The following is a 14,578-nucleotide window of genomic DNA, read 5'->3' as shown; positions in this document are numbered from 1 at the left end:
TGGTACAACTGTGGATGTCTTTTCAACTTTCTCCCCTAAGCCACACAATTAAGCCTCTACACGTACCTCTCTTTTGTTCCTTCCACCACTCTCCCTTTGCTGGAGCTCAGAGTGAGTGCCTATGAGTGAGGGAGTCTGTATGTGATCCCTTTAAGAGGACATTTGTGTTTCCGGAAGTCCTCTATCTCACCTTGACAGATGGAATCACCAATGATTTTCACAACTAGATGTTACAAAGGCTCTGCCTCCTGTCGTTGGTGTTCCAGGCTCGGGAGCCCAGTGTGGGGGACTCCTTGTTCCTCAGGGGAAACTTCTGCAGACAAAATATCCCTGATTCTCACCTGCCACACATGGGTGTGGAACCAGCCTGTTTTGCATCTCCATCTCTCCTACCAATCTCAATGTGACTTCTTCTTTATATCCTTAGTTATAGGACTTCTGTTCAGCTAGTCTTCAGGTGGTTCTGCAGCTTAACTGTTCTATAATTTAGTTGTAATTTTGATGTGGTCATGGGAGGAGGTAAGCACAGCATCTCCCTACTCTACCATCTGGACTGGAGGCCCCCAGGCTCTACTTATTGTTCTCACTGAATTAATAGAATCCTCTCTGGCAATCCAGATGCTTTGCTAAGCTCTTCTTGCTCTTGATAGTGTGCCACTTTTAAATATTTAAAACTGTCTCTTCAGCTTGCTAGTTTTTTTGTATTCCTTATGGTTCTTATAAAGGAGGTATTCTCCATTGGAAGTGGCCCAGAATAGTACCAAGATTAAACTGAAAAAAGTAGAAAGCAAATGATTTCCATGCCCTAATTTGAGTACTTGAAAATATTTATCTTCTGTGGGTCTCTAATTTTTCTCAAATATAAGTGCTAACCCAAAATAAAATGGATATTTAGAGAAGGCTAGGATATACCATATCTTCTTTCTGTATCCCTCTAAGTATCTCCAATAGAACAAGGCACAAAGTAGATATTTAATAAGGCTTGTTAATCGATTTAAAGAAGAAAAAAGCACTCCCTTTCACAAATCATGTTAAAAGCTTTGACATTAATTTCCTGGATGTTGGTTTCTCATATAGCTTGGGGCGACTTCCTCAGTTCTACGAGAGCTTGGAAACATCTGCAGCTAATCCTTTCACCAACAATTTCTACCTCACTACAGAGTTGACACTGGCAAACTGCCACCAGGCTCAGTCTTTTCAACCATCCATTCATTCCACCTCCTAAATCAGTGTTGATTCCCAGAATCCAGGCTAAAGACCTGTCTCATAGCAGCAGACTCCCTTGTCGAGATGACCACATTTCTCAGTAAACTGAATGAATGAGTCTGCAGTTTGCTCAATGTGCCCATCCTTCTTTTTCTTGGCATCTTTGCCAAAGTCCTGGCACATAGTCTTTTGGGGGCTGTCTTGTTAGTGACTAGATAATTCAGAGGTCTGGGATGTGATTACAGATGTGGAAACATCTACACAATAAAGAATGAGAGATAATGGTTTATTTAAAAATAAACACATAGAAAAGTAGCTATGAATTATTCACTAGTATGGTGATTCATAGCTTAAGGTTCTATAGTGCATAAGAAAATTTTTATGATATTTAATGTGCTCAGAAATGTAATTATATTTGGGTAGCTGAAAACACACAAATTTTGAAACCACAAGAAGATGATACTAAAAAAGCATTCTTCAAAACAACTGTGAGCACATGCTGAACTGATTAACATCTGGATTACAATAGCCATTCTTTGAACTAACCTGGAAAAAGACCTTTACAGGGATGAAAAAGTTGGTATAAGTTTACTCATTGATGCCTAAATCTAAGGCAAATGGGAATTCTAATGTACAAAAAATCATTAAGTGGTTGAATAAGCAACTATCATATCAATTTTTTAAACATTAATTCCATATATTATGTGATACAAATTCAGAGGAGAGAACTGTTTGAGGTTAGGGTAGGAACTGAATTTGTCCTTGATATGACCTCAGATGATGTTTATGCAGTAACATCTTTAAACAGACCTCACTGTACATTCACATACATTATCTCATGCATACTTTTGTGTCTTTGCAGCAGTCTAAGAAATTCATCAAAGAGAATGTCTTAATGTTTCAGTCGGTTAACTGCTGCTTCCTGCTGGTATGCAGTGGTAGTCAACATCGCCTACAGAAACCTAGTTCAGACATAGACTTCTAAACAACACTGAAAACATCAAAGGGATTGGTTGTTGCCAGGGGTTGGGGGAGATGGAAATAGGGCAAAACTGTTTAATGGGTAAGGCAAAACTGTTTACTTTGGAGTGATGAAAATGTTTTAGAAGTTGATAGAGGTACTGGTGACACAAATAATTGTGAATGTACTAAATGCCACTGAATTGTTTACTTTAAAATGGTGTATTTTATGTTATGTAAATTTTATTTCAATCCATTATTTTTTTAAGATGTCAAAGGAGACAAACCCACAGAATCTGAGGAGAGTTATTTAAGCAACCAAGATAAAAGTAAATTCTGAAGGCACTAGTTTGCAGATTAGAATGTTCTAGAATGTGCTAGAATGTTGAGCCTGGCAGAGAGGCCCACCCAGGGGAAAAGAATACAATTTGCAAGAGTACCTTTGGGGTATAAATGCATGAAAAAGGAAATTTTTTTAAAAACTAGGAAAGTAGAAGGGACTTTGGAAATTGTAATTACCTTCCACTTCACAGCCCAGCAGCTCCATTCTGAGCCCTAGTCCACCATGAGTCGCTCTCTCAGGGTAGATCCTGATGAATCGTGTGGAAAGAGGTTGAAAAGTCCGTAGCTCAGGTGTATCATAGTTGCTGTTGCCTTCAAAAGACTGTGAGGTATGAAAAACACCAGTTATTAATAAAACCTCCCTTTTAGCAGAAGAGTCTGTCCTCAGGATTCTTAATAGAGCAGAGAAATAGGGATTATTCTATAATTTTGTAAATGCCTGACATTCTTTTCATAGTTGAGAAAGGAAAAAACAATAACAACTTCTTTAAGAAGTGACAGATGTCATTTTTCAGAAACTAGAGTACACACTGAGAGTGAGGCTATACCGGAAGCAGTCATGAAACACATTTAAATGATATGTTGATGTGCCTACAAGAAGAGACATTTTTACCACTTCCTTGAGGTGGAGGACGATGACTCAGGGAGAGAATTTGCCATTTTTCAGAGCTTATAATAGATGCTGCATTTTCAATAACTACTCCTGTCACATTCTCTTAAATGAGTGGGTCCTCTAGAAGAGGGATGAATTAAATTGCTGAAGTAGGAAATAGTAAATTTAATGTAGTGCAAATGCTGCTTACTCAAGAGCTTAGAAATTCTAAATTCTAAATAACCAGGGCTTTTCTGAGTTCTAGAAGTAAACTAATTGTCCTTTTCCAATCCAGAAAAGCCTCTAGGAATCTCAAAGTACATTCTTAGAAATTCTATTTACTTAAGCAGTTCTACCACTTGGAGGTATTTGTAGATAAAAGACCTTCCTGTCTCAGGAAGTTAACAAGAGCCCTATCTGTTAAGTGATGTTCTGATGCCTGGTTGAATTGCACCTCTTAGTCAAGTGCATTTTTAACTTGAAGTCACTGTGACATTTTTTGGGGAGCTAGGCTACCCATTGCCAGTGCTGCTACTGGATTGTTTAATTTTCTTTTTTTTACATTGACAGGAAGGTCAAAATCCTTGAGTGGAATCGTAAGCAAATGGAGAAATGGTGAGGCTTGTTTTCTTTTTCAAGAAATGGATAAGCCTCCCTCTAACCTCTTCTCCCAGCACCACTGGTAATACAGTTCAGAAGGGGAGAAGGGGAGGGAGTTTAGAAAAATCAAATTGCCTTATCATTAGGAGTGGCCTTCTACATAGCAAGCATTGTATGATGTTTACTGCTGAAAGACATTGCTCTAAGTGCTTAAAATATATTAATTCATTTAATCCTCAAGACAATGCCACAAAGTAGGTTCTATTATTAACCTTGTTTTATAGAGGAGCCACAGAGAGGTCAAGCAACTTGCTCATGGCCAGAAGGTAAGTGACAGAGCTAGGATTCAAACCTGGGTAGTCTGAAATGGTGCCCTTCACTATCACACTGCTATGATGCCTCTATTCTTAGAAATAATCTAGTAAAATATCATCATTTCAATAGATGAAAACACTGAGGTCCAGGAAATTGAGGTCCTTGCCTAAGTCCACACACTTAGTTTCATTATTTTTTCTTTAAATGTATTTCATTCTAGGCTACTAAACCTAGGAGATCAGACTGAGTAGATGGCCAGCCCCAGGCCCTGTCAGTTAAGAGTGGGAACCATGCACAATGGTTGAGTCATAAATCAGCCAAAGAAGCTATCTTTCAGTGGTGGAAATATTCTGGCAAAACAAGAGACACATGTAAGAAGAGACAGACAGATTGGGTACGTTGTGACATAGCCAGGGCTTCTCTGAGTTCTAGAAGTAAACTAATTGTTCTTTTCCAATTCAGAAAAGCCTCTAGGCATCTCAAAGTACATGCCTAACATAGACCCACTTCTCTCAATTAAGGTCTCCTATTATTTTCAAGAATAAATTCCCCATTAGGTGTGGGTTCTGCATTCTTGATAGAATTGCAGTTGCTGCCAATAAGTGAGAATCTGACACATATTATTGTTAGGCTCAATTAAGTGTCATCAGTAATATATTAATTATAGTGAAAATAGCATTACTAAACATAAAAGTTCTGTCTATGTTAACATAGCTTCAATAATCATAGGAGAAAAGCACTTATATCTATGGAATCTCAGACTCTTCTAATTTTAACTTGAGGAAAGAATTGGCACAATGTAAATACATTACAAAAGCTGTCAGTGACGAGCCGGGAAGAATATTAGCAATGAAGAGGCATATAGAACTGGGCTAATTTTGCTAGCATGAGGTCATTTCTGAAAAATCTTTGTGTCCTTTTACCAGTCATGTTTTAGAAGAGGGCTTTGAGTATTTAGATCCTCTGTCTTCTCCTGAAAAGTCTAGTTAATTCAAAGACTCTGATATATCTTGTCCATCATGCACTATTTGAGGGTAGGAAGCAAGAAGAGGGCATAGAGGATTTTAAATCCATTAAAGTGCTGTTTCATTTCACAAAATAGTACTCATTTTCCTGTTACATATAAGGGACTTGGCATCCTAGGAGGTAACCTTCATTTGTAAGTTTAAGTATAGTATGTTTTAAATATCTTTATACAATTTAGAAATATGTACTGCCTCTAAATTGAAGGTTTTCCCAGCTTCTTTTTTCATATAAATATTTTTATTTCTGGGAAAGGGCACTTAGGAATCACTGATTAGGCTCTAAATAAACAACTTAGAAGCAGCTTTTATGGTTTTAAATACCATAGGAAGATGATAATAATTGATAGAATCATATTTTAGGAATAAAATCAAACACATTCAACCAATCTTGAATGGAATTTTTTGTTAAAATTGAAAACTGTGTGTTGGCTTCTTGTGAATTCTATATGCAATGTATTACAGAAAAGTGACAGAGTGATAGCTTTAGACTTGATTGCAGAAGTGTGCATTGGACAACACAAGGAAACATATGGTGCATCCTACCCAGAGCATACGGAAATTTGTTTTCCTTCTGTCTTAGAACCCTAGTATTGAAGAACATGTCACAACAGCACACACTGCCGTGTGACAGTAGCTCCAGGAAATTGTTGATTTGTAGCAACACATCATGATAAAGTCACAAGACTCACTACTCCTTCAGAGATTGGCTCTTAGAGAGACCTCCAATTTTCTTTTTATTTTACTTTTCTTTCACCAAAACAAGAGGGGTAGACATAAAACAAAAAAATGAAATGGACACAAGAAAGAAAATATCTGCACATAGATGATAAAAACTTTGGAAATGTTTTAGAAACCACAAGTTAATGAGAGGTGAGATGGGAGAGAAATTCTTACACTTCTGACGGCATCCTCCCTGTCAGTGGCTGCATTCCCTCCATGTCAGCATCCCCACAGCCAGTGGGGGAAAGGGAAGTCTGCGGAGCCCCATGTTTGACAGAGTGGGAGCTGGCTGCACTCGCCTGCTTTTGTTTTCCTGTCTGCAGTGTCTTTGCTTGAGTCACTAAAGTAAACCACATTCCCACATTCCCTTAGAATGGGGATGAGGACAATATTCCCTCCAGTTAGCTAAAATCTTTTCATAAAAGGAGTAGGTCCTGGGCAAAGTGGAGATGGGAAGGATGGGACCAAAAGATCAATTGTTTTGGGTGTGAGAAATATTATTAGCTGAATACAATTCCCTCACCACATATAGCACTGACTGTAGTGTGTTACCTATTTTAGTCTCAAACCAGCTTCTGGTCACCCAAACTACTCCTTTCCTAGTCAGCACTCTGTTCTCAGAAAATTCAAATAAATTCAATAATCACACTAAGTAAAACATAATCATTAGGCTAAAAAATATCATACCGCATGTTCTGAAGAATGTTGGAATATTTTTATATTGAGATTCCCTTCTCTTTTCACCAGATCAAGAGCTAGCTGCATTTTAAAAAGCTCCAATGCATAAAAAATATACTTAAGCATCACTAACAATAGTCAAAGGTAGAAGCAATCCAAGTGTCCATCAATGGATGAAAGGATAAACAAAATGTGGTATGTACATACAATGGAGTATTAGCTTTAAAAAGGAAGGAAATTCTGACAATATGGACGAACCTTGAAGACATTATGCTAAGTGACAAATACAGGGTGTGGCAAAAGTAGGTTTATAGTTGTTCATATAGAAAATAATAGAATAATCAATAAATAATTAAAAAACTCTGTTTCACATACAATTATAAGCCTGCTTTTTCCCTACCCTGTGTTGTATTACTGCACCTATATGAGGCAGCTAGAGTCATCAAATTCATGGAGACTGAAAGTAGAATGGTGGTTTCCAGGGACTGGGGGAAATGGGAAATGGGAATTATTATTTAATGGGTCAAAGTTTCAGTTTTGCAAGATGTTGAGTTTTGGAGACTGGTTGCCAAATAATATAAATATACTTAACATTACCGAACTGTACACCTAAAAAGGTTAAGAAGATAAACATTATGTGTATTTTATCATAATTGAAAATTTTAAAAAATACACTTAAAGGAGGGAAGATGACAGAAGGAGAAGAGAAGGGATTAACTGATAAATTAGAATCTGCTGAGAGATTTTAAGTTTCTGCTCAGTGGCTGCTGTCAGGTCCCTGATCCCCACCCTCACGGCCGCCCTGTCTCCAGTCTGTATGCAGCTATCTGCTGACTCTGAGGGAAGGAAAAGTGACCAGCAATGCAGTTCTTTTTCATGTTTATCTCAGACATCACTTTCTGTACCCAAATCCTGTCTGCCCTAGAATTGGGGATCACTGATCTCAGGGATGAAAGGAAATAAGAAGTCTTACTTCCTCAGGAAAATGCTGGAGGTCCTTGAGCTCAGTCAAGGACGTGAGGAAGGACTTCCTCCTGGCAGTCCCTTTGCTCCCTGTCCCTGGATCTCACCTTAGCCTTGCGCTTGCTGTCGTCCATGATCACTTTCCAGTCTGAGCCATTGTTGCTATACCCAATCTTGAACTTCCTCATGGACACTTTGTTCTCCCGATGCTTTCCCCCCTGAATGATGATGCCCCTCACAATCTTCTCTTCCCCTAGGTCCACTTGGAGCCACTCGTTTACATACGGATGAGGTGCGGGAGGCAGTACCCAGCCAGAGCGGCTGGTTACAAGGCGAACGTTTTCCGGCATCCAGTTCCTGTCCCCTTGATTTGAGGCTGTGATCTGGGAGTCAGAAATAAGTCCAGACACCATGCCCAGCATTCCAGAGCAAGGATAATCTAGAGGGTGGAATGAAATAGATAATGTAAAATAATTTTCCAGAAATCTTTATGCTTAGAAAGAATATAACATATTGAATAAAAACATTTTCTGTACCCATGCCTATAATTTTTAAATCTCTGGAACATTTAACACTAAACTCCCCTCCTCACACCACATTCCAATAAAGAAAATTTTCAATAAGAACATACATTTCTCTCCTTTTTGAGTTTTCCCAAGACAATTAATAACATCATAGATCTTTTAATACCTTCTACAGCAGCCCACATAGCTTCTGAGTTTAAGGAGAATATCAATCAATGATTAATTAATTGGTAGCGTAAAAACAAAATGTTCAACACTTCAATTATTCTCCTTCAGAATTGTACATCTCAAACTAGGACATGCACAGGAATAATAACATATTTTTCTTTGAAACAACTCAATTCTGAATAATATGATCAAAAGTTAGTATCAAAGTATAATCATCTTAGGAGACATGTATCTAGTATAATTAAACTATGTCCATTTATCAGATGAACCTTAAGAATTAATTACTGAGATACTTTCCAGGTCATGAACTGAAATACAGTACAGATCATGTCATTTCTTTTCCTCACATCCCGTGCCTACTCATATAGGAATTATGCATGTCCTTCCAACCAATGCCTCCCCACATTTTAAGTTCTCTGAGGGCATGAACCAAGTCATGTTTAAACATTTTCTGTGACTCCTTGTGCCCTGCTTTATAAATAGTATTTGCTCAACAAATATTCATTGGATAAATCAACTTATTAACACAATAAAAGGCAGCTGCCCATTTCCCAAACACCTTTTCCTGGATGGGATCTGGAAACTAACAATAAATTCAATGGGGATTAAGAAAAGATTTACAAAAACTATTTTACTGGGGGACTATGAAATTATAGTGTTATAAATAGAAATCACATTTCTGGTCAGTGTGGTCACACCTGCCTGATTCAAAACCAGCTTTTATAAAGAAAATGTTTAGCTGGTAATGAGGACCAGATGTTACCATTTTCAGAAAAACACAATTAACTTGAATATTGTAACGAGAGCAGAACCTTTACTAGATTAATGTCCTTTCTCTAATGCAGAGCTGGCTAGGGCGCAGTTTACAACCCATAAATCTAGCAGTCCAACCCCTATTCAGCCAACATGTCCATGGAGCACAAACTGCCATTCCTTCTGCATGATTGCCTCATCCAAAAAGAACAATAAAGAACAATAAAGGGGAACCTTGATTGGCCTTTGGCTAAAAACTATGAGATTCAGCAATGCTTAGGAGAACAAAGATATTAACAATTCAAGGTTTAAATGAGATGCTAGGGTTTAACTCCATTTTCTATAGTAGTATGTTGGCTCAGATATAATTCAGCCTGGCTACATGTCAAATCCTTTGGAAACAGTGTTGCCAGATTTAGCAAACAAGCAATCAGATAAAAAACAAAACAAGAAACAGGATGCCAAACTAAATTAGAATTTCAGACAAACAAGGAATAATTTTTTTTTAGTATAAGTATAGCCCAAATATTGTATGGGGTATACTTATACTAAAAAATTATCTGTCATTTATCTGCATAAGATCTAAAAGGATATTTTATATTTTACCTAATAACTCTGTTTGCAAAGCTTAAAACCAGTCCTAGATGGAAAGAAGAGATGAGTTCTGTGACGGTGGATTGAGGTGGTTGTTTTCGTTAACATTAATTTACAATAAAATCTCTATACTTTAACGGGAAAAGTGAGACATACTGATAATTCAAATATTCAGTCAACCAATTTTCAAAGAATGAGAAGGTAATAATTGCAGTTGATGGGAGAACCTGAATGAGCATAATTAAATCTTCCCTTGATGACTCAGAAGGTATCTTTGAATGCTGTGGTTCCTGAGATCATCACTGAGAAATTCTGATTAACATAGGAACACACTAATGTGTGCAGAAGCACTAGTTAATACATGTCTAGTTAACAAATACAAGTTAACAGAGTTTGTAGTGTGTTCTCATACATTAAGCAGTAACCCTCCAAGATTAATTTTACCAATTTTCATCTTTGCTGAAATGATAAACCTGCTTTGTCAATCACTTATAAAGTAGAATGGTTTGAACAATCTAGTTTATATCTCTATATGGTGACACACCATTGTATACTCTGGGTTTTCCAGGATTATGAATTTCCAAAAAGTGTTTTATGAATACAAAATTAGATTAAAACTTGGGGCTTTGGAGACTTTGGAAGTCAAGTGATGCATTCACTTGGTAACTTAATTCAATAGTTTTTTAAAATCCAGATTGAGTTAGGACCTGCCTCCTCAATAGGAGAGGGTCAAATTTTGAGATCCATCACTTCTTTCTTGGAAAGCATGGATAAAACTGCAATTCATTCATTCACTATTCATTCAAAAATCAGCACGTGGAACACATTATGTTCCATGCATATAAGACACAATAGAAAATCAGTCCAGCAGGGACACTTCTTCTTTAATCAGTCTCCACTGTGAGGGGAACTTGACCTCTAAAAGAAAATTTTCTGCTTCTGGTACCAAGAAGAAAACACTGATATTGTCTCACTAGAGTTTCTGCTTGCTTGGCCTTATTGTAGGTTCAGTTTAATGCATACCATGCACTGCCTAATTTACTGGGTACCATTTAGTAAGCACTTACTCTAAACCAGGTATGTTATACATATTCTTTCATCGAATCCTTATTATAGCTGAATTAAGGTTAATCTTACTGACCAGGAAATGAAGATCAGAGGGACTAAATGTCTTGCTCATAGTCACACTTTCACTAAGTGGATAGCTCAGAGCCAAGCCTGGATGTCTATGTACCTTCTGTCCATGTGACCATCATTATAACACTCTAACCTCTCTAAAAACCTGCCTTGATCAGTTATTTGGAGATTGTAGCTGTCTTACTAGAGAAAAAATATCTAAAATAAATTAGGGGAAGTGAGTAACAGAATAGTCCCATGAGCCTAAAAGCAGTATCTTATTTGAAACACACACACACACACACAAAAAACCAGGCTACATAAACAATAGTTGTAAAATAGAATATGCTATTTTAGACACCTATGCTTAAATAACTAGGTTATTTAATCATTTTTAAAAATACAAAACATATTTGCCTCTTTGCATGTGAAGGGACAATTTCTCAGGAAAATCCTTGTGAAAATGAAAACAGAGCATTCAGGTTTAAATAAATATTTTATATAACTAAAAGCAGAGACTGGAAATTAAGAGTTCAGAATAACATGCTGGAGTCTTTATAAAGTTTACTTCATTAAAAAAGAATTTTTTTTTTTTTTTTGTACAATGACATGAAATTAGGTTAAAGTAACAGGCCAGAAATGTCCACTTTGACTTCAAATGGCCTTGTTTTTACAAATTTATGGATACCTCTTCGATTTGTAATGCTCTGAAAATGACCTAGCACTTTCTCTTATATAACTTATGATAAAAAATAAAGCCAAGGTTATATCTTACTTTTCAATGTCCTTTATTCCTCCAAACCCTTCCCACCCAATTCCTGCCTCCAAGGCCTTGAATTTTTTAATCTTAAATCCTAAAACAATAAACATGTCTGTCTTTAGGATGGAAATAAATAAAATTTTGGTAAGAAATTAGATGTCAGTTTTTACTTTCTAAAATGGACTCTACTGTAAACAGTATAGTGGTTTTTTCCCCCTACTTAGTTCGTTCTTTTTTAATTGCTTGCAATTTCATGGAAAATTGCCTGGGTAACTTTTTTTTCTCTTTCTTCAAAAACCAGTATTTTGCAGCCTGGCCAATGTGGCTCAGTGGTTAGAGCATCAGCCTGCCCACCAAACGGTTGCTGGTTTGATTCCCAGTCAAGGGCACGTACCTTGGTTGCTGGTTCACTCCTTTGGGGTACCTGCTTATGGAAGGCAACCAGTCAATGTGTCTCTGACATTTTTTTCTCTCTCTCTCCCCCACTCTCTCCTCTCTTCTATTCTCTTTAAAAAAAGCACTGAAAAAATATCCTCAGGTGAGGATTAACAGCAAAAACAAAAAATCAGTATTTTACTTATCCAAAAATAATTATACTAAAGAGGATAGAAAAAAAAACAATAGAGTTGGCCTTCATGGAATAAAAAATTAAATACCCTAAATATGTATACTAACATAATATTAAAAGATAGTTTACAGACTTTTAAAAGTTGTTTACTTTCAATTACTTTTGGTGAATCAGTTACAGATTCTGTTTTGAATTTTGAAACTTACTCTAAAGGTTACAATGTACTGCTCTTTTAAAAATAAAAACATTGCAGCTTATTTATTTAAATGAAAGGGAATTCTAACGTGACTGCTATTTCCTTCAGAATGCAGAGAGGACGAGTCACAGCAGTGCTGATTGCCATAGACATACAGTGAGTATTACAGGCAGGACCATCTTTTTCCTTCTATCTCTGTCCTGACCTGGTCAACGATTTTTAGCTACTTAGTCTCTTAATGCTGCACCTCATTCATCTCTCAAATGGGTATAACCCACCTATTTGTAGCAAATTTAACAGACTTTAAAGTCTTATTAATGCCAGAAGAAACAAACTCAAAAACCAGAAATATTGCCTAATTGATCTCTAGAATTAGTATATTCATTCAACAAAAGATAGATAGATATTGAGACAACAGTTAAGAGAAAGTTGCCAGGGTAGTTAGCGAGTAAAAGGAGAAATTCTTGCAATATAACTCCTTACCTGTAGTTCACCAGGCCACCTCTAGACTTCAAAATTAAAAACATAAGGCAGAAAGAGAATATTTCATACAATGGTTATTTACTATAAATCTAGTAAGTACTTGTTAGTGTGCCCAGCACCCAGGAGATAGGGATCAAAGGCATGGCACTTGCCTTCATGGAGCTTATAGTCTAGTGGAAAGGCACCAGTTCACAAATACCTACTGTTAGATGGGCCAGGTATAGAAACCCAGGTACAGAAACTCAGGTACAGAGACTCACTGGGGCAGGAAACCCCGGATGCCTAGCAAGGGGCAGAACTGGAAAAACAAGAACTGTATCCCCAGGATAACCCTTTCTCCCCTAGCAGATTGCTGGTCATGAGTTTTAAGAACCCCTGAGCATTTCCTCACTAAAGATAACACCGAGGCCTCAGTGGTATTTCAGCTCCAGGCTCAGAAAAGCAGCAAAACCAGACAAGCGGCACTGTGGCTGCCTCAAGACCAGCTACATTGACTAATGATCCCATGACCTGGCATTGACCAATCATTGGAGGCCATGACCCTGAAAGAGCACACCTGGAAAGCTGATAAATATTCTAATAAGACCCTCCCCTGAGACCTCCCCTAAGATTTCCACCTTCAAGAGAGAGTAAATATGCTCAGGACAGAAGACCCAGAGCACATTCCCCCTCAGGGGAGCAAGTCAGCGCCATCTCCATTGCCTTCTTCCCTCCAAGGGGACTTCACGAGACTTGCAACCAGGGGAGCAAAGGGCAGCGGCAGCTCATCCTGGGCTTACCCCCTGAACCTGTCTCCAAGGCCCCTTCTCTCTCTCTCTGACTTCCCAGGGAGCCAAAGCAGCCCAGCCTAGGCTCTCCTGTTGCTTCTATGCTCTTCCTTGTTTCACTGTCCCAAATATATTTTTGCTGCCAGCATGGACCCAATAGCCTTTGACTCAGTGCTGTGTAGCCCTTCTCTTTGGATATCCCTATCCCCATCCCTTTTCATTAAATAAATTCAATTTTTTCTTTATTTACTGTCCAAGATGGCTATTTGGTTTGTCGACCTTAACCTTTTACCTACCACATCCTAGCCTGTACTAAGTGCTGATCCACGAGTTAATCTGTTATCATAACAGCCCTGCATAGTGAACATGATTATGAATGACTGTTTTCCATGTGAGATAACTAAGGCTTTGAAAGTTAGTAAATTGCCCGAAGAAATGAACTGGTGAGTACTACAAGTAGACTTTAAACTCAGATTTGAATAAATCCAAAGCATATGTTTTTAAGTACCAAATTAAAATGGCCACATATATACAAAATGGTTCTCTCTGTATTTAAAAGTTTATATAAATCAAAACTAGTTCAAGCTGGAGCTTACCTGTTATCTTGCAGCCGTATACTTCGAACCTCAGAGATATGCCATTTTCCCAAGTCAGAGGTTTGATTCGGACAAATCGAGTTATCAGTGGTTTGGGGAAAAATCCAAGCACAACATCTGTGGGGTTGATGTTTCCCTGAAAGATCTATATGGAAAAAGGAAGGGTCCCTTAATAACAGACTTTGAAAACAAATCCAAAATATGTTTTCACAAATGCTTGTAAAAATTATTTACAATTTCAGCATTGTCTGTCCAGGTTGAGGTAGCATTAATAACTTATGTTATTTTTCCAACTGATGGCAATCAGAAAGAATCATGTCTAATATAGAATATTGTCCTAACCATCCATTCAGTTTTCAGAGTGGCTAGAGCCTCCAAAAGTACTGTTACAAGTATAACATTTGTTAAAGAATACATGCTATTATACTAAAAATTGGGCAATTATTAACTTTATAATACAGATCTACAAAATGCTGTGGACATTTAATGGGAACTCTTACTATTTTACTTTCCCAAGAACCCCCAGAAGATCTGCTTTTTGAATTCAGTGTAGGGCCTGGCTTTTTGAAAATACTAGGTTATGTTCCCAGCTATACCACAAGGTCAAGTGGCTTTCTCCCTTTCAACTCCATTTTTTGATGGAAGATCTTTT

The 14,578-nt window shown here is 37.4% G+C and overlaps 1 protein-coding gene across 8 annotated transcripts in view; it reads right to left on the bottom strand.

Moving 5' to 3' along the window:
- Positions 1 to 14,578, bottom strand: part of NRP1 (neuropilin 1) — a 152,907-nt gene that overhangs the window by 37,724 nt on the left and 100,605 nt on the right. For all 8 annotated transcript variants that reach the window (XM_081160371.1, XM_081160375.1, XM_081160372.1 and 5 more), the window contains 3 exons: positions 13,927 to 14,071; positions 7,509 to 7,840; positions 2,686 to 2,830 (listed from right to left, as the gene is read on the bottom strand). In XM_081160371.1, the coding sequence (XP_081016497.1) occupies positions 2,686 to 2,830; positions 7,509 to 7,840; positions 13,927 to 14,071 (622 nt within the window). The remainder of the gene's footprint in view (positions 1 to 2,685; positions 2,831 to 7,508; positions 7,841 to 13,926; positions 14,072 to 14,578) is intronic.

The sequence above is a fragment of the Miniopterus schreibersii genome, assembly GCF_964146895.1.
Source record: "Miniopterus schreibersii genome assembly, chromosome: 1".
In the NCBI taxonomy this organism is placed as follows: Eukaryota; Metazoa; Chordata; class Mammalia; order Chiroptera; family Miniopteridae; genus Miniopterus; species Miniopterus schreibersii.
The sequence above is the reverse complement of the archived record's forward strand: the minus strand, read 5'-3'. Positions and strand labels throughout refer to the sequence as shown.